General features: G+C 47.2%; 1 protein-coding gene across 1 annotated transcript in view; it reads left to right on the forward strand.

Moving 5' to 3' along the window:
* The window catches only part of PCSK5 (proprotein convertase subtilisin/kexin type 5), a 1,619,480-nt gene extending 1,596,854 nt beyond the window's left edge, over window positions 1-22,626 (forward strand). The window contains exon 37 of the mRNA XM_069625842.1: window positions 20,717-22,626. Within this exon, the coding sequence (XP_069481943.1) occupies window positions 20,717-21,135 (419 nt within the window). The 3' untranslated portion in view covers window positions 21,136-22,626. The remainder of the gene's footprint in view (window positions 1-20,716) is intronic.
* The last annotated feature ends 2,829 nt before the right edge of the window (window positions 22,627-25,455 follow it).

Here is a 25,455-nt window from a genome sequence, read left to right on the forward strand (position 1 = left end):
ATGTGAGGGACCATTATCCTTTATTACAGTGGTTTCTTTATCTTCCTCAGGGTAGGAATAGTGAGGCGTTTATCCAACCTTTTTATTTCATAAAATGGTGAATATTGAAAACTCCTTACAAAGTTGTCCGCCTCATATTTCTGACGCCTCACAGAGCTCAGAGAGATAAGGGCAGGTGATTGAAATGAAGACTTTGACCATTTGGGAGCAAATAGATTGATAGGAGCACAGTGCTATAAAGGATGAGTGCTAATTCGATAGGAACGGTATTGGAGAAATAATCAAGATTAGAAGGAGAAGGGGCAGGCGGTGGATAGAAGTAGTGTGGGGCAAGGAGAGAGATAAGGGCTGGGAGAGTGTCATGAATATTAGAGATTTTAGAGAAAAAGTACTGAGCAACGTTATTAGAAGAAAAGGAGGCAATGATCAATTTTGGTTTGGGAGGTGTGAACAAAGATTGGAGGGTAGATGAAAGTTTAAATTGGCCAGTGATGTATGAAGACTTGTTGCATAGGGATTGTGCATTACGGAGGCCAAGTGAAAGAGTGCCATGAGGTGGGGCTGAGAAGCATATGTGCGGTTGGTGAGTGGTATAGATGAGGTTTAGGATGCTGGGAGAACAGGAGCGTCATGTTTGAGGGGTATGGATGCAGGGGTGAGAAAGGGAGATGGGGAGCGAGGAGAGTGAGGTAGAAGTTAGTCAGAAGGCTATGAGAGAAAGGAGAGGAGAAGAGTAAGTGCACGGAGGAATGGAGTGAAGTCAAGGTACATGATGGAGGGTAGAGGAAGTATATGCAAGTGAAGAAAGGGGGTAACCCAAGACAGAGAGCGGGTAGGGGGTAATGGTTGGCTGAGAAAAAGCAGGTGTACCTTTTGAGCTGGGCTAGAATGGGGTTTCAGGTGACCAAAAGACAGTTAATGGGCCCAAAACAAGAATGTTCCTTGGTTGTATGAGATAACAAAATCTCTGCGGTCAATGGATAATCAATGGTTAGCGGATGAGTACTTGTGGAAGCAGGAATCAGGAAAAGGGTGAGCTTGGCAAAACCTGGGTTGAGCAGGGGTTCTGGCCCTTGGCCCTTTCCAGAACTCGCAGACACAAACAGGAGTTACTTGTTGCTGCTTTTGTACCTTAGCAGCATATGCCTGGGATGAACGCCCAGGGGAGACGTAAAAGTGAAGACAGTCTGTCACATGCCCCTTTGGGAGCCAATCACAGTGCTTCAGATGTCTTCCAGACCTCCAGTCAGAATGCAGGAAGGGTTCTGGGTGTTGTAGGCCCACAGAGCTTCTTTTGCAGGCAGGACCCTCAGATGGTGCAAGGTTCCTATGGGAAAACAGAATGTGGCAAAAAATATGGCTTGAAGATTATCATCCAGTCATATGACCCTCTGAAAGCAGATCGTAGTGCTCTGGCTTCCAGATAGGATACAGCCAGGGTCCTTGGTCTTGTAGGCCCAGGAAGCATCTTTATGTAGGGCAGACCCTCGGATGGTGCACAAGATCCTCTAGGAAAGTCGGGTGTTATGTTAATTGGCTTTTATACTGTGCACCTCACCGCCGTAGTGGTTTAAGAGCACCAAAACCTTTTCCGTGTGGGTGACCTGTGAACCCACCCAGGGTACAAAGCAGACCGTGGTCTGATGGGTGAGAGGAAACAAATTTGGGAACAGTGGGAGAAAGTCAGAGAGAGAACAAAAGACAAAGATGACAAGGAGAGGGGAAGATAACATGAGGAATGAGTGGTAGAATTATCAGGGATGCATGTGCCATTGTATAGGGGGATAGCTCAGGGGCAAGGCATTTGTCTTGGAAGCAAAACAACGCAGTACAACACAGGTTTGAATCCCTTCCCGCGCTTAGAAACCAATCACTGGTATTAAGCGCGTACTCTGAATGCATCCAGTGGCGAGTAGAGAATGGGGGAGCATCATTAAGTAACAGAAGGACCTGAACTTATCCTATGGAATGGGTACCAATGGGAAATATAAAGAAGCAATAGTTATACAGGGTGCATCGTAGAGAGTGTATGTGTGCACCACTAGATGTCACTCTATAAGCTAAACGTTAACCATGAGTAAGGTGTCATGATCCATGCCCCTGACCCCCTCAGGTATAACAGCCCCCTGGCAGTAGTGGGGCTAAAGCCCTTCACACTGGTCCCAAGGACCTTAAAACTCCATCAGAAACACACATGGAGTCAGTCCCGGCACCTTTGGCACCAGGCTCATTATCAGGAATAAAGCAATACCAGTTTTGGACCTTAATCCAACATGGAGGCCTATTACACAGCTCAGTTCTTTAGAACCAAGTCATGCGGTCTAGTGTTTTGGGTGTGGCTGGGCCTGGAACTACTTGGCTTGGAACTACTTTACCTGGGCTATTTAAACCACACCCAAACAGCAGAACACGCTTCGTGTTATTCTGCACTCCTGCAGCGTAACGCTCACCGTGTCCAGCTCCTGCTCATCTGCTTCTCCGGCGGCCCTATCCTGAAGCCCTAGGTCCAGATTCCATTAATACCTGGAAGAACAAGAACAGCAATAGCGAGCAAGAACACTTACCTGTGAAGTAACAGGTCTAGAATCCATCCTGCGCTTCGCTTACCTCACCCATCTCCGAAGTTCGCCGCAACCTGCAAAGGTAAAGAAACAAGGAGAGCATTAATAATAATTCTTACCTGGTCAAGCAGCGAGTCCTGGCAGCACCCTGCAGTTCTCTTACCTCACCCTTCTCCGGGTTTCACCGCAACCTGCAAGGGAGAAGGAACAAGGTCAGCATTAACAAAGCACTTACCTGGGCAAGCAGCGCTTCGATCTCTCATCACTCCGGAACATCACCACAATCTGTACAAAGAAGGGAAGATAACACAGGTTAGCAATTAACACCAATAAACAGCGCAGTGCTCCGCGCATTAATAATTCACTGTGGTCTTCGCCATCATCGCGGCAACTCCGAGATCGCACCATCCATGTGAAAACAAAAAGAGACATTGTTGGGGAACAGCGTAGTGGAGCAAGATGCCGAGAAGACAAAGAAAACAGAGGGAAACAATGAGACAGAATAAAGATGGAAAAGACATTATAACTCACCTGGAAGACAGCAAGCAGAGTCGGAGTCACAGCCGTTCTGGACCCAACATAAGGGCACATGGACCAGTGAAGCAACTAGGTCCACGGAACGCCCGCACCAACCACGCGCCCCTGCACAGAGACACAGGACGGAGAGTTCAACGCACAAAAACTTAAGGCGCTACCCAACATCTGGCACATAACCAAGAAAGAGGGGCCCGGGATAGCGCTTAGACCGCCATCCAGTATTGTGTGGCTCCCCCATGGATACCAGGTGAGCGTAACTTAAGGTGATTCACAAAGTGACAAATTAAATAAGGTATTAATTGAAGCACAGTTAGAGAAACAGTGAAACACAACAGACCCTCAGGGGCAACGCGTTTGTCTTGGAAGCAAGACAACAGAGCAGTACAGGTTCGAATCCCGGGCTCGTGCGTAGAAATTGGGCTCCGGTGTTAAGCACATTATTAACAAACAATTATAATTATAATTATGTATGTAATAAACTCCTGCAAAACATCTATCAAACCGAAAATATAAGGACTGCTCAGATGTGAAAGTTAAATGAGCGTGAACAGAAGTGATTCTAGTAGATAGCAGTTAAGCCATGGTAAATCCTTCCAATGTGCAGCAAGGTTGGGTTCCATGAGATGAATATGGAAGCACTAGGAGGCAAATTTAGAAACAGCTGAGGGTTCAAACCATAGGGATAACATACTAGAAAACAAAATGTACCTCTAGCAAGCTTAACGCTAGAGGATAAGCTCCTCCAGACAACAATCGAGAAGAAGGGATAAGCCTAGCAAGGCCAGTGAAAAGAAAAGGGACACATCAATTCCATCATCTGAGTTTCGGCGAGACACCATGTGAAAGCGTGCAAATAAAGGTGAGATGGTAGCCCAGTCCAGGCCCAGAGCCTGAAAGTGCTGTGCTGTAAAGGTAAAATATTGCAGGCAGCTGTCCCCCTTAGTGAGGTGGTATAATCCAGACAATAACATCAGAACATATATGCCTGAATGTGCAGAACTCATGTAAAATGCATTAATGTATTGACCCACCAGCCCTATTTCTAAAGCTCTATTGTAGTGTCAGGGAAGGTACCTTGGCCCCTCCCAAACCTCCCCCCCCTTATCCCTTAGTGCAGAGAGGATGAAGCTGCTTCATGGGGCCCGGGAAAGTGCCGAATGGTGAACCCCCCCCGAGCCTGAACAGCTAAAGAGGACAGCTGACTACTTCAATGTTACTGAACCTTACAATGCGCCCCCGGCTCTGGCTCCACCAGTTCCATCCGTGGATCTAAAATGTGCTCCCTCCTGAAATGTACAGCGCTCAGCCCCAGAAAGACAACACAAAATCTCTGACCCACTCCCGGGTTTATACTGGCGAGTACCTCTCCACCATGTGTAAGAAACTCATGGTGGCTGAAGTAAAGACAGACACAAGTGATAACAAGAGAAAGGGTATTTATTCAACTTTCTGCAGATTGGAAAAATGCCTAATCTAAACCTAAACCTAAAATGGGAGCAAGCGTCAACCATCAAATGAAAAATAAGGAAGTCCTACTGGCGTTGTGTCAAATAAAAAGGGCCTATACTAAGAAAAACCTATTGCCAACCCTCAAAAATAATACAAGTGGGTGGGACAGTTTTCAAAAGAAAGGAGTGTTCACAAATAATATGTCAGGATGTGATTGCCACGAGTCTCCCTTCCCCACTTTTTAAGCACGGGATAAGGTAGGACTTCTGAGCACAGTATACTTCTCAAGCTTTCCCCAGCACGAGGAGACCGTTCCGGGTTTAACTTCTCAGAAGCCTCGACGGCCACGTTTCTTTTCACAAAAAGTCTCTTGCCTTCGAGGGTCAGTAAAATAACAAACAAATAAAAGTTCTTTTCAACTTGTATTTTGGGATGACGATTCTTCACCCCTGGGTCACCCTCTGCCGGGCGCAGACTCCTCTCGTGGTCTCAGCCTCCCCTCACCAGATTCACTATGGCTTTTCCTTACCACTTTAGGGTAATAGCATTTCACCCCTGCTTCCCCCTCTTCTGGGGTTGTAGCCACAAAAAGTCCTTAAAGGATATGAGGACCTCGGATAGCTGTAGTGTCTTGCTTCCGAGTACCTGACAGGTTCTAAGGATAAAACAAAAGTTATTTTCTCCTTTTCGGTTTTATCCTACGGGCTTTCAACAATTTGCTTTGTCACCTTCATGTGTTGGTGAGTGTCGAGTTCACCCCGGATCTCACTCGCACGCTTTTTCCTTTGACATTCACAAATCGTCGGGTGCTGGTTGTACACCCCTTCGGTCACCCTCTTTCGGGCTCAGATCTCTCTCGACTGTTAGCATCCCTCGGGCAGGTTCACTCTGGTTTATACTTCAAGAACAATCGTCTCTGTCACTTTCGCACAGTTCACTGTGAACCTCCCTTTCACAGGTTGACCTTTGTCAACAGAAAAATGTTCTTTTAGGCATCAGGCTTTGCCACTCCTTGTCGGCATTCCTTCTTTAGGTTCACTCTTGCAAATTTTGCACAAACAGTTTACTGTGGTCCACCCTCCATCGGGTTCATTTCTGTCAACACACTGTTCTCAGGCAATTCAGGCTTCACTCCTTTTGTCAGCATTCCTTTTCTGGGTTAATTCCTGCCAACTTCATCAATCATGCCTTTCCTAATCCCCTGTTTGGTCAAAGTCTTTCAAATGTACAGAGGATTTTGCAAGACCCCTATATGACCAATTTAACAGTTCTTTTACAGTCTTCCCAAGGCCTTCTGGTATTTGCATTTTCACTAAACACAGGATAGACCAGAGTCTCTCGAGGGAGCACCCACGTCACGTGGTGCTGAATCCCTCTGCAGCTGGTCTCCCCTTTATTGTTAACAGTTCTTAGAATTTCTTTCAACTTGCTATTTTGCAGCTTTCATTCAACACAGCTCTGTTTTCATCAGCTCTCCCCTCGACTCACGGGCTGTGATGAACTGCTTGGTTGTTCGGAGTAACTGGAGTCAAGGTCAGTACCACAGAGACCAGCATCTCTCCACGGCTTGGTTATCAACCGTGTAGGGTCTCATGTACTGTTGACATCTGCTGCAAAACACGCTGGCTATTTTTCACGTTCTTACCATTCCTTCTGCGGAGGGTTCACGGGCAAGGTCGCTTCTCTCTTTGTCACCCTCTCGTTATGCGCCGTCTTTCTCTTCCTCTTGAATTACCGTGCTTAGTTAGCTCTCACATCATGTGGTCTGGCTTGCTCGTACTGTGCTTTCTTGCTCCACCTTTGTGGGGAAGGGAAAAGGCTGTCGGGTGTGTGTGATTCTGGTCAATTGCCTGACTTTGCCTGACCCTTGTATTGGGACATGTCAGGTAATGACTCTGGTGTTAGTCCGTTATCTTCTATGTTGTGTGAAAGTGTTTGTGATAGAAAGGGGGTGCGATGGAGAGGTTGAATGTCCTATGTGGTAAGATAGGAACCTGTCGTTGTTCCCGTTACACTCCCAGAGGACCCCCCACCCAGTTGATCCTCCCTCACTGGTCCACCCCCAGGAACTGGTTAGCGATGGCCATGTCCTGCCCACCTAGATGACAGATCCCCGGGGTCTAGTTCGGGAGACATCTTCAGGTTTCTCACACATGCCAAGGAGACATGCCCGCACCTAGCTCCCCTAAAAACGAAAATTAGACTTTGCCAGCCAGAAAATCTCCCCTCACTGCCACCACAACTGAATCTCCTCTCCTCAAGAGTGATCCCCTTCCCCGCTGATACTCCCCCAGCCATGCATTTCCTCAACCCTTGTTGCAATCACTCAATGGATCGCATAGAACCACCTTTCCCAAAACTGAGAGGACGAAGAACGTAGACCAGGTCCAGCAGGGCCTCATTCAGGCTCTGCAGCGGCCAAGAAACCCCTCTTCCCCAAAGCACCTCCAAAGGTCCCCAACTCCATGACACACTGTGCAACCCGATGAGAAGCCCTGGAGTCTTCCCATCCCAGAACTCCACCACCCTGAGCCATGTACAGCCATTGATGAGGTTGCATCCGAGGGCACGACTAAGGCCTCCTTTGTGCAATCCAATCCAGACCCTCGAACCACTCTCTCACCCGTTGCTAATCCCAGCCTAAACCCACCCTTCACATTTGGGGAGCTCTGCAGACCCCACCGCCCCATGGAATAGTCCCCCCTCTCCCCCCTGTCGTTCCTGTGCAGTGCGAGAGGGTGTCTCTGGGAGAACAATGATGGCTGCTTGCTTTCTGGTAGACTAACGAGACTGGGAAGCAAAGAATGAGTAATCTTACCAAATGGGTAGAGGCTGCTTGCATAGTTGTTACAGGTGCGTTAATAATACATGCGTTGCTAAGCATACATAAACAGGTGAGGTAGCGAAGGAAGTGCATAAATGTAATATAGATAACATAAGAAGCAGGGAGGCTCCGCAAAGGGCCACCGCACACATTCAATGAGTAGTAAGGAGGGCATCACAGAATGAGCCAAATACATCGGAGAACCTAACAAAAGTCCACAACATTGGGTGAAAGTATGTGTCATGTGCTAGTGTATACTGTAAGGTATCTTTAAGTCAGATGGCATATAAATATTTGGATGAAAGCGGATTTCTTACTTGATCTCGGGGACGACTGCGGAGTGCTACTTATCCAATGGCCATCTTGGACGTTCCAAGTTGTGTAAACACTGATTAAATCCTATTCTTATACTATCTCTGTGTAGGCCTGGGCCTATAAGCTCATATGTCAGAACATTGTGACATTGCAGACTGCATCTTGCATCCAACACTGGCTGTTAGCTAATCTCCCTTTGCAGAATATCGAACATGCTTTGGAACACAGTACTTTGATAGAACACAAGGTAACACAAACCCATGAGAAGCAGTGACAACTTGAGCACATAAGAATATTTAGTTAAAACAGTGGGCCTCATTACGAGGTTGGAGGTAGCCTTGCCGGTAAAACCAGCAAGGCTGCCTCCAAACTCGCGAAAAGATCTGGCACCCGGCAATGAGGAATGACTTTGCTGGACCAGGTAATTCCTCCATTGCTGGATGCCGGTGCCTGTCAGTCCCCATTCCCATTGAGCCCAGTAGGGCTCAATGGTAATGGGGAAGTCGGATGCACCGGCACCGTTTACAACAACTTGCTTTGCTCGCTGGTGCCGCTCTGCCCGCCAGGTCAGACCTGGCAGGCTGACAGGCACCCGCGAGCACAGCTCATAGTATGGCGGTACGGTAGCAATGGTGCTGATAGCACTACCGGCACTGTTGTCACCGTACCGCCATACGTGTATTGAGGTCCAGTGTGCAGTCAATGCATCCTGTGAGCCCCATAAACCCGCATGCATACCTTGAGCGCCTGCACTGTTGTGAATCCCCAAGGACTTTGCAGAACCTTTACTCATCAATGTCACACAAAAAACTTGAAAACAAAAATGTGCATGAGCTTCTGAGGGCCAATCACAGTGCTCTAGATGGATTGCAGACTTCCAGGGTGTATCCAGGCCGTGCCCTGAGTGTTGTAGGCATAGGGAGCCTCGTTTTGCAGAACGGATCATCAGATGGTGCACAGGATCCTCTGGGAAACCTGGATGTGGCAAAGAAATGACTTGAAAATGAACATCCAGTCACATGATCCTCTGGGAGCCAATCAACGTGCTCCAGATGGCTTCAAGACTTCCTGCCAGGATGCAGACAGGTTCCTGGGTGTTGTAGGCATCTTGTGATGGAGTTTGAGTTTTATGTTTTTCAATAGGGTTCAATTTTGATTCCATGTTGTCACTGGGTGGTCTCATTTGTTGTATGATATATGTCTAATTTTGTTTCATCCAGAATTGGGTGTGTGGTTTTTATGAAACATTTTCAGCTGTTCTTTTGGAGTGTTGTTTATGATGATGTAGACAGTTAATTAAATGGAGAAGCATGTATGTAGTGTATATGATCATTCTCTGTGTGTGTAAAGAAAATTACATATTGGGGAACACTAAAAGACAATCAAGGAACATAATTGCAGAGCATATTAGAGGACTTAAATTGTAGAATGTAATGTCCTGAGATCGGGCGGAATGTGGTCAGATCTGAGCAGTCAACACAAGATGGACAGCAGCATTATGCAGCCTCCAAAGACACTTCATCATGAATGTAGGCAGTCTCCTAGATAAAGATTATTGGAATAGTTCCGAATGGAAAGGAATAAGGCATGCACCCTACCAGAAAACAATGTAAAGGGGAACAATTTATGTTGTATTGTAAGGTATAAATACCCTTTTTTGTATAAATGCCCCAATCTGAGGGCCCATATTTCAGTTTACTTCTAACCAGACTCCCAGATTGTTCACTAAGGGCAATGTCTGAGTTGATGTTTAGACTGTTACTGTTACTCTGCATCTACTCCTTGTCACCTCACATGTGGTGTCCCACATGGCTCCTCCTTGTCTCCAATCTTGTTTAACATCTATATTTGGGCCTTGGTGTGTCTCATCCACTCCCACGGTTTGAACTGCTACTCCTATGCCGCCGACACCCAAATCCTGATCCGTCTTGATCAGGATCCGGACTGGGCGTTGTCACGCCTTCAGGATTGCCTGACTGCCGTTGGTGAGTGGATGGGCTACAACTGGCTCAAATTGAATGGAGACAAGACCACAAGATGGTGGTGGGTTGTCCCTCTGGTTCCTCACTTTGGGTGCCTTCCTTCTGGCCTTCCTCTTTTGGTCCTCTTCCCAGTCTGGTTGACAAAGTGAAAAACCTGGGGGTTATCCTTTCAGCCTCTTTGTCCATGGTGAACCAAGTTGAAGCAGTCTGTCAATCAGGCCATTACCAACGTAGGGTCTTGAAGAAAGTGTTCCCTTATATACCCGAGCCTCTCTGCCCTCCAGTGGTTGCGGCTCTGGTTTTATCTCGTTTAGACTACTGCAACTCGCTGTATCTAGCCCAACCTAAGGGTCTTATGCAGCACTTACAGCGTATTCAAAACCTGGCTGCCCTGATGGCCATGGGCACCTCCTATGGTGCCCATATAACTCCTTTGCTCCTTTCCCTGCACTGGCTGCTTGTGGACCAACATAATACATTTAAAGCCCTGTGCATAGTTCACTGGGCTCTCCATTTCCAAGGCACCAAATTTCTTCAGGCTAAATTTACTTGCTATCACCCTGACCGCCTGCTACAATCCTCCTCTGCAGATCTTCTTATTATCCCTAGGTTCCGGCACTTGAGGGTAGGTGGCCGTGCCTTTTCCATAACTGCTGCCAATTTATGGAACGGACTACCACTAGCAATGAGGAAGCTAATGAACCATCTGGCCTTCAGTAAGGCACTTAAAATGGAGCTCTTCTAGGTACTAGCTTTGTCCTTGTTCATATCCATCTAGGACTTCGTTTAAAACGTGCTTCCCTCTCTAGCGCCAAGATACCCTCGGGTGACTGAGCGCTTAAGAAATTTACATAACATCAGTCTTGTGCTCAGATAATTGATATACAATGAACCCTCACCTCAGGGTACTGTGACGACATCCAACGGAATGTCGTCACTTCTCCCCAAGGGGGAGACCCTTCTTATAAAGGCAAGGGGGTGAGGCTGCTTCCCGATAGTCCCCCTGAGGGTGGTACTCAGTGGGTGGATCTCATGGCGAGGGATCCCCCCTATGGGACTAGGGACGACTATCCACGGAGAATGCAGTATGTCCACACTGCACCACAACCTCCCTCATTCTCCTACCATATACAGGACGCACTAGTTCCCCACACTTCCATGTATTTGTGTAGGGTAGATAACACAACCCTCATGAGAAATACTGAGATGAGGAAGAGTAGGGAACCTGAAGTACACTGGAAGACTGGGACGAGGAAGAATCTAACTAACCCAGTAGAGATTGACCATGCCAGTACTGGGAAGAAGAAGAAGTGCAGAGTAATGAAGAACGCCCTGTGGAACCAAAGTAAGCGTTCCAGTCAATATGGACACTGTATGAGCATAAAAAGTGAGATGGGGCACGAAAGAGTGTTCGTCCTTCCCTGGAGGAACCCCAAGAGAAGTTCTCCCTGAAGGAGCCGGGATCTAGGGGTCCAGAAAGCAGAGGGAATCAAAGACGGCGTATGGGATGCTTGGCGACCCTCTGGGAAGCTCACTTACTGTTCACCGAGGTCGGACGGCCTGGAAGGCTACTAGAGCAAACCTACAGACGACGAAGACTGCTGGACATCCCGGTCAGAGGCAGACACGCTGCCGGTGAGGAGTAGAGTGCTGCGGAGCAGCCGCAGCATACAGAAAGGTGAACAAAGCCTGCAGGAACCTGACCAAAGACGCAACAAAGCTGAACACCACCCAGAGAGTGTATGCGATTCCCTCACAGTTAGCAGGGTTGCCGGGACGCTTGGTTATATTTTGCCATGGTTCAAGAGATATGAAAGTTGGGTCTGGGACCCCCATCCAGGTGAGAAGAGCATCACAAATCCTCTTCTTTGACACAGTACCTGACAGACGGGTGAACCAGGCCGACCAGAGCAGTCAGGAAGAGAAGCACAGGCCTGGGACCCACACCCAATTGAGAAGAGCATCACGCATCCTCTACTTCAGCACAGTACCTGGCAGTGGTGTGAGCCAGGACTGCGTCAGAGAGAGCCGTACTTGGCAGGAAAGTGAACCAGATCTGCCAGAGGAAAGCAGCAGAGTCATACAGGTCTGGGACCCACACCTACAAAACAGTAAAATAAGATCAAAGGAAGCCAGTGGAAGGGAGCCATTCACCCTGGCATTGTGAACTTTGGTAAAGAGCCTGGGAAGGGCCTGTGGAAGGGAGTCATTCCCCCTACTATGCTGAAACTGCAAGCCAAGAGGGATCAGGGGAAGGAAGCCATACTCCCTGGCATTATGCACCATGAAGCAAAGCAGAGGAAGTCTCAGGGAAGGGAGTAATTCCCTTGGCACTGTGAAAGTACTAAGATTAAGACAGCAATACAAATTATGTTTCAGTTGGAACTTTGAGTTTGAACTGAGAACTTTATACCACCACACGCTAGAAATGTGTGTTGCATCTTTGTAAGGAACTGAGTCCAGGAAGTCATTCTCACAGGTGCAGTTCCCACCTGACAATTGGAACTGTGATCCGTTGTCCAGAAGAAGGGAGCCATTCTTCTTTATTTTAGTTACTAGTTCGGGAAAGAAGTAGACATTTTGACACACATTGGTGGACCCTTTTTCATTTACTTTGACATTCTGACAGATTCTTTAGTTCCTTAGTTGAGGCAGGGAAACCCCTCTTTGAGTTAGGGAGAGATAGGTGTCCTCTTTATTTTGAGTAAATAAAGGTTTATGCCAACAATCATGCCAGCTGTGTGTCGGTCTCCTCCTGTTGCACCCTCACAGTGCATTATCAATCCATTCTCTCTTGCTACCTGTTAAGTTTATACTTTAGGGTGAAATATATAAACAGAGCCGTACGTGGAAAGACATCCACCGGCCCCCTCGTCCATTCAGTTCCAAGTTCAACTGCTTTTCTTAGAACACTCATGCACAGTGGAACATTCATGCACAGTCTAGTCCAAACATTCTACAACACCACTCTGGACATGACCTAAGAATACACACAGTATGGACAGGGAGCAGATCAAAACCTAACACATCTTCCCCCTATACATAACCGGAAAACAACAGGATAAGAACACAGGGAGAAGATGCACAATTGCTCTGAACGAAAATAATAATGTCCACACAGGTCAAATCCTCCTCAATACAACCTCTTACATACCAAGCTACTGCTCAGAGCAATGAATTGCTAACCTCACTATTCCTTACATTAGCTTAAGAACAGCTAAGCACCAAACATAAACATGCATCAACTTTGCAGCGGGCCCACCACAGACGTCAAGTACAGGGAACCAGCCCTCATTCTCCAGTCAACCATGACCACCATATAACATGCCAAACACTCTTATCATCAAACCTCCAACTACAATGTGTGCACAAACACCTCCCGAACCTAGCACAAATTCCAGGACTAAATTTGTTCCTAAAATAAATACATTTGACGGGGCTATCCCCATCAACATTTTCCACCTACTAATCACATAGTTGACTACTGTCCAATACACACCAGCACATAACCAACCACACTTAAACGAATGACGCACAGCCTCGAATTCAGCATTAAATATGGTGAACTTTACAAGAAAATACACGCCCGGATTAGGACCATAGTTTAGGCCTGCAGAGAGTTACTGTGGGTACAGGTGGAAGAAAATAATTGGTTAAACATACATTTCATCTTTGTGTACCTGTCGAAAAAAAAATAATTAGTAGAACATACAGTGCATCACATGTATCTACATTTACATTTCCTTTTCTTTAGTGGATTCATACCCTTTGAGTAAAACAGCAGTTGTCATGCTCAACACACAACATATTACTATTGGTATGTGCAACAAAACATTACACCTAAGTAAATAACATAATGCATCTAGTATGCCAAAGTGGCTACTAACCAAAGACATCTCACATGCACCTCTAATGCACATACTATGCCAGACCAAAAGCATCTCTTGTACACCTCCAATGTACTTCACACGCCGGACCAGTGGCGTCTGTGTGCACCTCATGCACCAAACCAATAGCATCTAAAATGCAAACTGTATAACTCCAATGCCGAACCAATGGCATCTCCTATGCAAACTGTGGCACAACCTATGCCAACCAATGGCATCTCATATGCAACCTGTGGCACAACCTATGCTAAACCAATGACATCTAATATGCCATACTACTGGCACTTAATGTACCAAAACCATGTCCAACAACTTCACAAACCGGACACTTCCTCTAATAGTCATCATTCTAACCATGAATTAATAAATGAGACTGCCCTTCCCATAACATACCAATAGAACTAATCGGACTTAAAAGTAGGAGAAATTGCAATGTATGAATAAACGCCTCCCAAACCCAAGCATTAAAGTCCTCAGAGCCCTCTTGGTAAAGTTCCTAGGAAAAAATGCAAGGTCATATACACATAACAATTCATTCTGGAATGCATTACTTCAATTCACAAAATTGCCAAAAACAAAATCGTCAACCAGCAGCGCCAAATACTCAATCCATTCATGGATTGACAATAACAATTGTCAAAATCACAGCAACAACCATAAATAACTCCCTAGTACTTGAGTTTAAAATGCAGTTCCTCCAATAGTTCGTGGCACATCACTGCATGTCCGGGTTCGCCACTTAACTTCACTGTAAACGTTGTCATCGCTGAAATTCCAAATAACTCTGCAACATCTCTTTGTATTTGATAAGACGTTATCTTTTTCACAGCTTGTCTGCAAATTCCACAAAAGATGAAATGAGGTACAACATCATGTGCCGCAAGCTGCATAGGCTGGAAGCTCCGGAAGAAGAAAAAAAAAAAAATTCCTCATGAATGCAATACACTAGTAAATCCTTTATCCAGTGCAACGGCTGCCAGAACGTTCATTTTCCAAAGTTGTATTTCCGTCTGAGGCACGGAACTGGAGCACGTCAATATCACATTGTAAGGTCCCTTTTTTGAACATGAAAACTCATTGTGATGCGGTGGCTGCGCTGACGGGTCCCAGAATGCTGGCGAAAAGAATCCACGGCAGCCACTATCGCTAACACCCCCAGCATCCATCTGACATCACCATTAGGATAGTGAGAGCGGCCACGGACGGAGAGCACCGCGCCAACCGTCACCCATAGGCTGTCCGGATGAGCAGATTAAGCAGGACCAATCCAGCGCCTCACAGACCATGATGAATGCGTGACTGCCCGGACCGCACACTCCACGGCCCAATATCAAGGCTGCCACCAAAGAGGAGGTGCGTGCCTGTACTTTAACGTCTTGCTCCCTATAAGCAGGACACCAGCCGCCCCGCATTATTTCACCAGCTGGCGGTTGGGACCGCCACCAGCCATACATTGCTGGCCATTGGCACACCTGCAGGCTCCTCAGCGGCCCTTCAATCAGGTTAAGGGGCCATTTCCTAAGCCAGTTCGCAAACGCAATATTTAGCGCTCCCTCAAAGGGGAACACCCGTGCCATAACAGTGTCCAACAGGGCTAATACTCCGACCGTATGGCTCCGTTAAAGTTCACTGCCCCTAAAGGTGCCAGCCAGCCCCCAGAATTACAATTTGGTGCAGTCTATTTCTGGCTCTGGCGAAAGGGATACGCTCACCTTCTGGCCAAGGGACAGCATGGGGTGGCCGGTGGATGTCTCCTCTTCCTCTGGTGTTCTGCCTCCTTTTCAATGCTGCATGTGCCCTCTGTCTCCAGATTCCTTTTTCTGAAGTGCATCATTTCTTCCTTGAGCTGCTCAGTCTCACCAGTAGACATTCCCAGAAACAAATCCTCGTCGCCAATGTTAAGTTTATACTTTAGGGTGAAATATATAAACAGAGCCGTACGTGGGTTTGATAAGTCTTTACTGGGTTAAATCTTCAGGTAAGTACATAAGGGCAATTAAGTAAATAATATAGGCAGGGAGAGACATCCACCGGCCCCCTCGTCCATTCAGTTCCAGGTCCCAACTGCTTTTCTTAGAACACTCATGCACAGTGGAACATTCATGCACAGTCCAGTCCAAATATTCTACAACAACACTCTGGACATGACCTAAGAATACACACAGTATGGACAGGGAGCAGATCAAAACCTAACACTACCATTCATAGCCATAGCCAATAGGAGGATATCAAACTTCTTCCAGCATGCGTTTACTGGATTCAGAATTGTCAAAATGGAAAGGCAAAATGAGTGAGAGAGACTCCATGGTAAACCCTGAGATATTGGGCACTTCTATAGCTGCTAGTTGCGTTGTCAGGTGAAAGACCTGCATCTGAAGACATACAATACCTTCCCGTGAAACACAAGAACTTCAGTAGCAAAATACCAATCAGCTAAAGCAATACCTGAGGTTCAGAGCTACAACACATACAAGGCTCTAAGTGTAGTCTTAGTGGGCAATGGGATTGTTTCTGTACCTGCTGGAATTTGCACATTTGTTCGTCAGCGTTAATGCTTCTTAGCTAAACATGTTTCAATAAGCAAGAACCAGAGTCAGTGTTTTGTAAGGATGGCAGTAGGATAGGTGAAGTGTCTGGGGGGCATAACAGGCCCATTGATAGGTCCATAAGCAGGGGTGTTGCTAGGTTTGTAACAGATCCGGGGCTACACTAATGTCGGGACTCAGGGCTAGCTAGCCTTTTGGTTGTAGGCCCTGAGCTTCTAACTGGGGCTAAAACCAAAAGACCCGGGTATATAGTTCCCTCACCTGCCCCCCCTAGCGACTCCTCTGTCCATAAGTGAAATTCTACAAACATCTCGTCGACTACTCATATATTTTCAAAATGGCAGCCCTGAAAAGAGATGACGAACAACTAAGAAACGTAACCACCCTGTTGTACTGATCCACATCCAAGATGGCTGTGGCCACACATCGACTATCTTGAGAGTGTGCGCTGGTACCGGCTCGACTCTCTTCATACAATGAGGGTGACACAAACAGTGGCCCCTGGAGAGACAAATTCAACTAACTCGTGGTGCAGCACTCGGTCAGATACTCTCTTCATCACTGGTGACGCTGCAAGTACCACTCTTGGAGTCTGCACAATGCTAGAAAGTGCAAAAGGTTCCACCTCACAGTGAAGGTCGTCCAAACAACAGAAAATGGTGTACACCTTCCCCATCGCCATTATAATATTCACTGAAAGAATGATTGGATACAATGTATCTGTAAAGACACTCTTTATTTAAATAGCTTAGCACAGATCTGCATGTCGTCCCTTTCCTGCTTCCCTGAAGCCACTAACTACCTCCCTCTCTTTCCTTTCCCGTTCATATAGTTTGACACTTCAGCACCATGTTATTTCCTCTCTGGTGGCATCACTCCATTTGAGTGAAAGCTAAGGCACGGTATTGTTTTGGGGCTTGCTAGGCCCAACCATTTGAATGATCCACGGAGCCTAGGCTTCAGGCAACCTCCTTTATTGGTCCTCCTTACAAAACTAAACTTCCCGTTCTCCTTCCGCCCTCCCTTCCCACGTGTCCTCCTCATTAAGGGGCTAGTGTCCGTTCTCACCCGCAACCGGTATGACAGCTGTCCCTTCCTTCCTAATGTAGGAGATCAGGATTATTTTGGAAACCGCAGCAATGAAGCCACACACAACATCAGAGATCTCTAAATGCTCATGTTACTGCTCTATGTCCTTTAACGGCGTGGATGCCATGTTTACCAAAAACTCCACATCTGTATCTCCGCAGAAATTGTGGCAATGAACAATGACACTGAGAATATAATGCAAGTGAATAGTGTAAAACTGAATACAGTTAGGTGATAATTATTCAGCTGGAGGGCATTGCTGGTAGGTAACAGCCCACTGAAGGCCGACGCAGAGCATGCATGCTAAACGCAGGTTTGGCTACAGCGATGTCATGGAGCAAAGAAAAACTCAACTTATGCCCAGTTTGTCGTCTTTGCCACCACACCGATTTTCAGTGAAATGCAATGAAGACTGGAAAAATGGCAGGTGTACAGTATGTTTTCTTTTGTTATAAGCCGTCCGGTAGCTGGAGGGGGCACCAGCAGCCAGAATCAAATGCAGGCTTAACCCAGAGAATTAAGACCACTCTTGACAAACTGATTGGCTGGTATAACCTCCCCTGTTTTACAGTATCCAGGTGCTACCTGCATTATAGGGACAGAAGAGGAGTTACAGATAGAGAGACCTTTAACATCCCTGGTAGCGCCTCGGCACCAACCCGTGCAGATGGTATTACTTGCATATCACGTGTTCTTCTAAATGCTACAGTGACACCATTCGTCCTGTAGCGCCGACAAAGGCCCACAAGGAGATGTGTGGAGCGCGCGCTACTCCACCATATAGAGTGTATATCATAAATATATCGGTTTACTCAGTGGACAGCACCTAAGCTGTATTACAGATCAGTTTATTTACCACTAACTAGTCTATTGCTATTAAGAAAAGCAACAGTAAATACATCAAACCGTTTAAACATGGAGAAATAGGTATTTAGCTGGGTTCTTCTCATCTGCCTTCTCTTGCGTTGACAGTTTTTAGGTGATAGCATTTCCTATTGACTCTTCGTCTGTATGAGGGAAATGTGGCAGAGTATATGCACTGAGAGTACTTCACAGACACATGCTGACATGTGTGTAAGGTTTAAGTGGACTGACCTAGACAGTGGCATGTAGGAGGTTAAGGCGGAATGGCCCTGAGAATCAAAGAAGTTTGCAGGGCCACACGCAGTCCTGTGGGACGTCTAGGATGATTAGTCTAATTCAAGCAGATGTGAGGTATGACAGGGAAATAATCTAAGTAGCAACCCTGTCTTTACTACTCACATGGGGACTCAGCAAGGGCATGGATAACAAGGTAGGGCCTAACTCCTTTTCAATGTCTGTTTTTCTCCCTTAAGTTGTTTGCAATGAGATTTCAATCATCTGATCTCCCCAGCAGCCAAAAGCTCGGTCAGAACTTCTCAAGAGACTGCACCACGGAATCCGATCCATGGGATTTGCTTTTGGGACTTCTTAGCATGAGGGGGTGCCACTCCCTGTTCTAGAAACGTGGGAGAAGTTAGCAACCCCCAAGCAGGCAGCCCTCTGCCAACCACTCCTGCAAGCAAAATACATGTTTGAACACATTTAGAGGATAACCTCTGGCATGTTTCGGAGGGTGCTTGCAATAATGCCAGATAAACATATGTCAGACGCAGTGCCAGCGAATAATGCCTTGTGACAATATGCTCTGATGTATTAACCTCAGACTACTGAACCAACCAATGCTGGCATCAGAGCATAGCAGCGGAGACATTTTCTCCACAGTTCTTTGAAATGGAATGATCCTCTAAGTTTATTGTGCAATGGTAGTACGGCTACTGATAAGCTGTCCCATATATTATAACCCTCAAACACTGTGCTAAGAGGGGAAAAAAAAGCCCTTGGTGCTTCTTGGCTCACTGGCTGGATGCTGCAATGCTTTCCACGAGGACAAGATCCACTCAGGCATCCTGTCCAAAGTGTGCCTTCGGACGATCATAAATAAACTGATCTGTAATACAGCTTAGGTGCTGTCCACTGAGTAAACCGATATATTTATGACATACACTCTATATGGTGGAGTAGCGCGCGCTCCACACATCTCCTTGTGGGCCTTTGTCGGCGCTACAGGACGAATGGTGTCACTGTAGCATTTAGAAGAACACGTGATATACAAGTAATACCATCTGCATGGGTTGGTGCTGAGGCGCTACCAGGGATGTTAAAGGTCTCTCTATCTGTAACTCCTCTTCTGTCCCTATAATGCAGGTAGCACCTGGATACTGTAAAACAGGGGAGGTTATACCAGCCAATCAGTTTGTCAAGAGTGGTCTTAATTCTCTGGGTTAAGCCTGCATTTGATTCTGGCTGCTGGTGCCCCCTCCAGCTACCGGACGGCTTATAACAAAAGAAAACATACTGTACACCTGGCATTTTTCCAGTCTTCATTGCATTTCACTGAAAATCGGTGTGGTGGCAAAGACGACAAACTGGGCATAAGTTGCGTTTTTCTTTGCTCCATAACATCGCTGTAGCCAAACCTGCGTTAAGCATGCATGCTCTGCGTGGTCATTAGCCACTCTCACCAGCTGCGCCTGCGACCCGAGAGTTTCCTATGCAGAGGACCCCGGGACTACTCTAGTGTTCCACCGACAGCCATTACTTAGCTTCTCAGCTCCATGGATCTAACTCAAAATGAATTCATCTCCACCCTCACTTTGCCTCCGTTTGCAGGAATGCCTGTGCTTTGTGTGCTGAGCCAGTCGAACAAAAACAAGCATCATGTTTTCAAAATTACCTAAAGGAACAGTGCTTTAGAAATATACTATTTTTCTCCTTTGCTGATCACATTCTTTGGTGGAGTAAGAAACCCATTATCATTAAGCACTTGCTTTTGAGAATTGTATTTTGTACTGACGTATTGATCCATGAATGCTTTTAAAGGCCCAATTTATTTATGGTTCATTAAAAAAGGGTGGGGACTGTCCCAAGCGCCCACTATCCCCATTACATGTGTTGCCATAAATGCGCTCTTTTACTGGGAAGTGTGGAGGCCATCGTAAACACGTATCTTCACTTGGGATGGTTCAGATCCTTGCACTGGCCCTGCTTCTAGATATGGTTATGGACAAGAAGCGGGTTAATAATCCACTTTTTATTCTTTTGTCAGCTTGACTCTTCGGTTGGTTACCCAATGGCCCCCTTTGCTGGTCTTAATGTAAATTGTATTAATTTCAAACAAATCTCTTCACGATTGCTTCAAAAACGCATGTTTTAGAACTTTTTTGTATAAAACAATAACTTGCAGACAATACCAAGGCAAGCCTTCCCGACTGCATGTGTTGCCCTAAAATGTGCCCTACTGACATGAGCATTAGAGCATGAACGGGGGGGCTGTTAATGGAATGATTAAATGGATCTTTGCTGCATGGAACAGATCCCATGTTCTCTAAATAGAAATAATATGCATAGAATGTATAATCCGATTTTCTGTAATTCTGTACACGAGAAATAGGTATTACATATTCATTGACTCTGCAGCTAATCTATTTTCATGACGTTGCAGATGAATGTGTGCTGAGGGCGGAGATGATAGCCCCTTCAGAAAGCAGTGCAAGGCCAGCGTTGTTCATTGCCACCTCCATCTTGCTGATCCTCAGCATTGGTGGCAGTGTTTTCTTCTGGCGGTGGTCCCGCCGAAGACCGAAGCCCGTCAGCAAGGCAGGTTATGAAAAGCTGCCCGATCAGTCCAAAGCTTTGCCATCCTACAAGACAAACCGAGAGAGCACCAGCTTCCAGCACAACCAAGTGATTGACTACAAGGACAGGGAGGACGAGGAAGATGAGGAGGAGGAGGATGACGATGACGATATTGTCTACATGGGCCAGGACGGCACTGTCTATCGAAAATTTAAATACGGACTTCTGGAGGAGGATGAAGAAGATGAACTAGAATACGATGATGAGAGTTACTCGTTCAGATAGCTCCCATTTCCAGTCATGTTTTCTCTTTGTTTTCCCGTCCATTTATGTGACATCACCAGCTGGAATTAAGGGAATTTACTATGTTGCTTGTTCTTAGGATAGCTGATCTCAAGTAGAGGGTTATATTTATGTTAAGGCAGTAAAAGGAGCTCCAGATATAGCAGTGATCAAGAGGAAAGTCTGTGCACTTTCACTTCTGCTGGAGGTTTTCTCAGAACAGAGTAAAAAGCAAAGGACTGTTGTGCAATTCCATAAGCCTGCTGCAGTTCCTGAGCCCTACTGCCAGGCTCACTGACCGACCGAATGATATATGGATAGCAGTAGATGTAGTGGTCCTATGGTGGGACAGGATGCTGGAATAGGTAACCACCCTGTTGAATACTTTCCCACTTTTTCAAGGCAGTGAACTCAAACAAATATGGACCTGGATCATGTACTTCCCATTTTGGTTCCGCTCATTTTTGATGGCACTGCCACTTTACCTGACTGCATGCGTCGATCAAATGAATGTATTTCGCTCACTGTTGCAATTTAGTGAAGTGATGTTGGATTGCCATTAGAAAGGGAGATCTAATGAATTCTTAAAAGCTTTTTCCAAGTGTATGTGCTTTTATTATATTCCAATCCATAATTTCGTTATATGATACTCAAAAATTGCTTTTCGTTTGTGTATGTGGGCACACTGTTTTATAATTAGTACCAAATGTCCTCTCTATGTCTAAGGGCACTGTGGACTAAGGAGATGTGTATTTTTATGCGCACTGTATAAATTATGGAAAAATAAGTGACGGCATGCTCTGTTAAGTAGACGAGACATTTCTTCTGCTCAAGTCGATCCAAGATAGATTGAGGAAGAATAGCATGGAGGTCAAATGTGGTCTTTGTGGAAAGTTCTAACCTATTGATGTAAATGAGTGGCTCCAGATGAATTTTAGGATAGTAATTTTATTTCAATGTGGCCTTTAATCAGAAAACAGACTGCCTGAAAGAATTCATTAAGTCCCTGACAGCAGGATTCCAACATTGCAGATCATCTCTAAATTTTGAAAAGTCTTTCTCAAGTGATCATCACCGCATTAAGCAGGTGCTGGATAAAAAAAAGATGTTGCACCTGCTTTAGACGGTACCTGCTGGCTTGGTTGAATGTCTTCTGAAGGCCCATTATTGTGAGGCACAGGGCATGCACCCAATGGTGGTCCAACACATCAGTTTATAGGGAACTCAATGTAAACAATTAGCTGATTACGAAGAGGATCTTTTCATTTTTTTAATGGAGGCCTTGCTCGAATGGGAGGGAGGTAGTGAGGGGGGTTTGTTTCCCATATTGGTTTGACCGGATCATTCATAAAAGTCTTCAGAAAATGAAAAACCTACCAATGGAACAATGAACACTCCATACAGGCAACAAACATCCAGAAGACATGGAAAATAAGCTGGTTTAAATGTATAAATATGTAAGAAAATATTAATTTAAAGGTTTATTGCTCTTAATGTGTGTGGGTGTGTTTCTTGTCTATGGGATTACCTTATTGATGTTTCTAGTTTTATAATTCAAATGTATGTAACTAGCCTCAATATGCAATTGTGGATGCATTATTGTATTTGTATTTTGTTTCATTTGTTTTAATTTATTAGGTTTTGGTTTTAAATTAAAACCTTTCACAATCATAAAACACTGTTAATTTAGATACAAATCATTAAAAGAAAGCACAATATCCATTTCACACTAAGATCTTAATAATAATACATAAACAGTACAACATCTTAAAATTGGACACAGAATCAAATATAAAATTGGGCATTTTTAACCATAATTTCAATTACCCTTATAAACTCACTAGAATTGCCGTAAGAGACAGGATTTCCCCCAACATACAAAATATTTACTTTAAAAACATAATGAGAGCAATGGACAATGATAATTTCCCCACCATCATCAAACGCTTCCAGAGGGAGTCCCCAGTCACAGTGCTAGTAGAATTAACACATTTGCCCAAGTAGAATATATGGGGCTGTACCGAGCTTAAACACTCCAACGTTAAATGACATAAAGTTTCGTGCGGATCTGTTTTACATAGCTGACATGACCTTTTTGCAGACGATAAACCCCGGTCTTTTAACTTTTTTCTTTACAATCTATTTCTCTGTGTGAGGATTAATAGCTACCTCAGTTAATAAGTGATTTCGTTCCATCATCTCTTGCCTTACACTCATATGAATTAAAAACAAGTCAATTCAAGGTTGTGCCCATTCCTTTTCTAAAGCTAGTTTGAAAAATACTAACAGGGTAATTCATAGAATTTCGCAGAAAAGTGTCGCAAGCGGCTGGCGCAGAGTGTCCGCGTGCGATTGTCTGCGCCAGGCGTGTGCGCCAAAACCGATTTCCGCGCACAGCGTATTCATGGATTTTAGGCTCCCAAACCAGCCGTGGCGCAGAGTATGGCAGCGACCCTGCAGCAGCGCCAGTAACGCCCCCAAGAACGCCCTCGCGCAAGGAAAAGCCATCAAAATCGCCAAATCATCGCAAAGGGCTGCGCTAACCCTGGACCAGTTGATGGGGCTGCCAAACAAGGAACGCAAAGCGGGTAACGTTCATATCAGGGGTACGCGGGAAGTTTTACATGCGATTAGCCAGGGTACGTGTATGACAGGGCTACGCGTGAAGTTAAACACGCGATTAGCCAGGGTATGTGTATTACAGGGGTACGCGGGAATTTTCCCACGCAATTTTGGCTGGGTACGTGTATGACAGGGGTACGCGTGAAGTTTTACACGCGATTAGCCAGGGCACGTGTATTACAGAGGTGCGCGGGAATAATCACACGCGATTTGGCTGGGTACGTGTATTACAGGGGTGCGCGGGAATAATCACATGCGATTAGGCTGGGTGAGTCCTCACAGGTGTACCCTGTACACCCTCCACGGCCCCTGCAGGCGGCCCACAAAACAGGGGACTACCCTGCACACCTGCTCATGTCTCCCACCACCCCAACCCCCCCAACAGTGTGGGGCACCCTCCACCAGGCCCCCACCCATGTCTCCCACCCACCCCCAGCCACAATGGGCAGCCCCCACCAGGCCCCCACTCATGTCTCCCACCCACCCCCACCCCCCAACCACCATGGGCAGCCTCCACCAGGCCCCCACTCATGTCTCCCACCACCCCCACCCCCCCAGCAGTGTGGGGCACCCTCCATCAGGCCCCCACCCATGTCTCCCACCACCCCCACCCCCCAGCCACCATGGGCAGCACCCACCAGGCCCCCACTCATGTCTCCCACCACCCCCACCCCCCTAGCAGTGTGGGGCACCCTCCACCAGGCCCCCACCCATGTCTCCCACTACCCCCACCCCCCAGCCACCATGGGCAGCCCCCACCAGGCCCCCACTCATGTCTCCCACCCACCCCCCAGCCACCATGGGCATCCCCCACCAGGCCCCCACTCATGTCTCCCACCCACCCCCACCCCCCAGCCAGCATGGGCAGCCCCCACCAGGCCCCCACTCATGTCTCCCACCCACCCCCACCCCCCAGCCACCATGGGCATCCCCCACCAGGCCCCCACTCATGTCTCCCACCACCCCCACCCCCCCAGCAGTGTGGGGCACCCTCCACCAGGCCCCCACCCATGTCTCCCACCACCCTCACCCCCCAGCCACCATGGGCAGCCTCCACCAGGCCCCCACTCATGTCTCCCACCACCCCCACACCCCCAGCAGTGTGGGGCACCCTCCACCAGGCCCCCACCCATGTCTCTCACCCTCCCCCACCCCCCAGCCACCATGGGCAGCCTCGACCAGGCCCCCACTCATGTCTCCCACTCCCCCAGCAGTGTGGGGCACCCTCCACCAGGCCCCCACCCATGTCTCCCACCACCCCCACCCCCCCAGCCACCATGGGCAGCCCCCACCAGGCCCCCACTCATGTCTCCCACCCACCCCCACCCCCCAGCCACCATGGGCAGCCCCCACCAGGCCCCCACTCATGTCTCCCACCCACCCCCACCCCCCAGCCACCATGGGCAGCCCCCACCAGGCCCCCACTCATGTCTCCCACCCATCCCCACCCCCCGGCCACCATGGGCAGCCTCCACCAGGCCCCCACTCATGTCTCCCACCACCCCCATCCCCCCAGCAGTGTGGGGCACCTTCCACCAGGCCCCCACCCATGTCTCCCACCACCCCCACCCCCCAGCCACCATGGGCAGCCCCTACCAGGCCCCCACTCATGTCTCCCACCACCCCCACCCCCCCAGCAGTGTGGGGCACCCTCCACCAGGCCCCCACCCATGTCTCCCACCACCCCCACCCCCCAGCCAC

The sequence above is a fragment of the Ambystoma mexicanum genome, chromosome 6p (genome assembly GCF_040938575.1).
Source record: "Ambystoma mexicanum isolate Mex_15411 chromosome 6p, UKY_AmexF1_1, whole genome shotgun sequence".
In the NCBI taxonomy this organism is placed as follows: Eukaryota; Metazoa; Chordata; class Amphibia; order Caudata; family Ambystomatidae; genus Ambystoma; species Ambystoma mexicanum.